Source organism: Nanorana parkeri, unplaced genomic scaffold, assembly GCF_000935625.1.
Source record: "Nanorana parkeri isolate BGI_ZX_2015 unplaced genomic scaffold, ASM93562v1 scaffold2731, whole genome shotgun sequence".
Lineage (NCBI taxonomy): Eukaryota > Metazoa > Chordata > Amphibia > Anura > Dicroglossidae > Nanorana > Nanorana parkeri.
In genome coordinates this window covers 5500-7190 of record NW_017308999.1, presented here as the reverse complement: position 1 = coordinate 7190, position 1691 = coordinate 5500, and the positions used below count along the sequence as shown (strand labels likewise).

The 1691-nt window shown below is 47.5% G+C and overlaps 1 protein-coding gene across 1 annotated transcript in view; it reads right to left on the bottom strand.

The window, feature by feature from the left end:
• Positions 1 to 1691, bottom strand: part of GRK5 (G protein-coupled receptor kinase 5) — a 28841-nt gene that overhangs the window by 25955 nt on the left and 1195 nt on the right. The window contains exon 2 of the mRNA XM_018574087.1: positions 411 to 472. Within this exon, the coding sequence (XP_018429589.1) occupies positions 411 to 472 (62 nt within the window). The remainder of the gene's footprint in view (positions 1 to 410; positions 473 to 1691) is intronic.

Sequence of the window (1691 nt, the reverse complement as noted above, 5' to 3'; positions counted from 1 at the left end):
GCCAGTGTAGGGATTGGCAGAGGGGGGCGGGGGATGGAAGCCAGTGTAGGGATTGGCAGAGAGGAGTTGCAGACACTGATTGGTTGGTTAGGTGAATGAGTCTAGCAGCAGCATTCATGATAGATAAAGGGGGGAGGAGCCTGTGTAGAGGTCGGCCAATGAGGCGGGAGTTGCAATAGACAAGACGAGAGATAACAAGGGAGCGGATGAGTCGTTGTGAGGTTTCATTGGTGCGCCATCTCTATACCAGCCGGACTTGGTCACACTCAAATAGGCAACATGATGACATCACAGACATGGCCGGGAGCAGATGGAGGGATCAGGAACTGATATTGAGCAAACTTCAAGTGAAATTCAAGAACAAAACTATCCAATCATCTTCTAAGACACAACCTGGAAAACATTCCCACCATAAAGTAGACATCAAGGACACACTCCAGACGTAAACATAGTCGACAGAGAACCGGATGAGCTGCAGGTGGAATTAAAAGAAATCATCAAAGACGAAATAAAACGACCAATAAGGTGAAGTGGATGACGGAAGATGCAGTAAAAGAAACAACCTAAAATCGTGGAAGATAAAAATGTGTAGCCCCCCCCCCCCTCCTCCATCACCTTCTGTGAGGTGGCTACTAGACATTTAGTGGTTGCCGGGGGCTGGATTAGTCAGCCCGGCTGGATTATAGTGGCAATTATCTGGTTAATTCCCGGTGTCCGGCATTGTCTGCACCACCCCCCCCCCCCTGGGTGGAGTGTGACTCTGTCATATTGTGGGACAGCCAATGAGAGGCACTGTGAGTGTATGTACAGTACAGCAGCCAATCAGTGGGTTTCTCTCAACCACTGGTGCATGCTGGGACAGGGTACGTATACCGGAGGGAATGGCCGTGTGCTCAGACTAGTTAGCAAAGCATTTTGCAGCCTCAGAAAGGGAGGTAAAGGGTTAGAACGTCCGTCACATTTATAAGGATCGGCTCAGCGCATCTACTTCTGGAGGCGCCCCCCTGTGGCCTCTGCCATCGAGGATACAGGAGGGAGAAGAGCTTACACTCTATTAGGCTATAAGGGAGGATACAGAAGGGAGAAGAGCTTACACTCTATTAGGATATAAGGGAGGATACAGAAGGGGGAGGAGCTTACAATCTATTAGGATATAAGGGAGGATACAGAAGTGGAGGAGCTTACACTCTATTAGGCTATAAGGGAGGATACAGAAGGGAGAAGAGCTTACACTCTATTAGGATATAAGGGAGGATACAGAAGGGGGAGGAGCTTACAATCTATTAGGATATAAGGGAGGATACAGAAGTGGAGGAGCTTACACTCTATTAGGCTATAAGGGAGGATACAGAAGGGAGAAGAGCTTACACTCTATTAGGATATAAGGGAGGATACAGAAGGGGGAGGAGCTTACAATCTATTAGGATATAAGGGAGGATACAGAAGTGGAGGAGCTTACACTCTATTAGGCTATAAGGGAGGATACAGAAGGGAGAAGAGCTTACACTCTATTAGGATATAAGGGAGGATACAGAAGGGGGAGGAGCTTACGATCTATTAGGATAGAAGGGAGAAGAGCTTACACTCTATTAGGATATAAGGGGGGATACAGAAGGGGAGGAGCTTACAATCTATTAGGATATAAGGGAGGATACAGAAGGGGAGGAGCTTACACTCTATTGGATATAAGG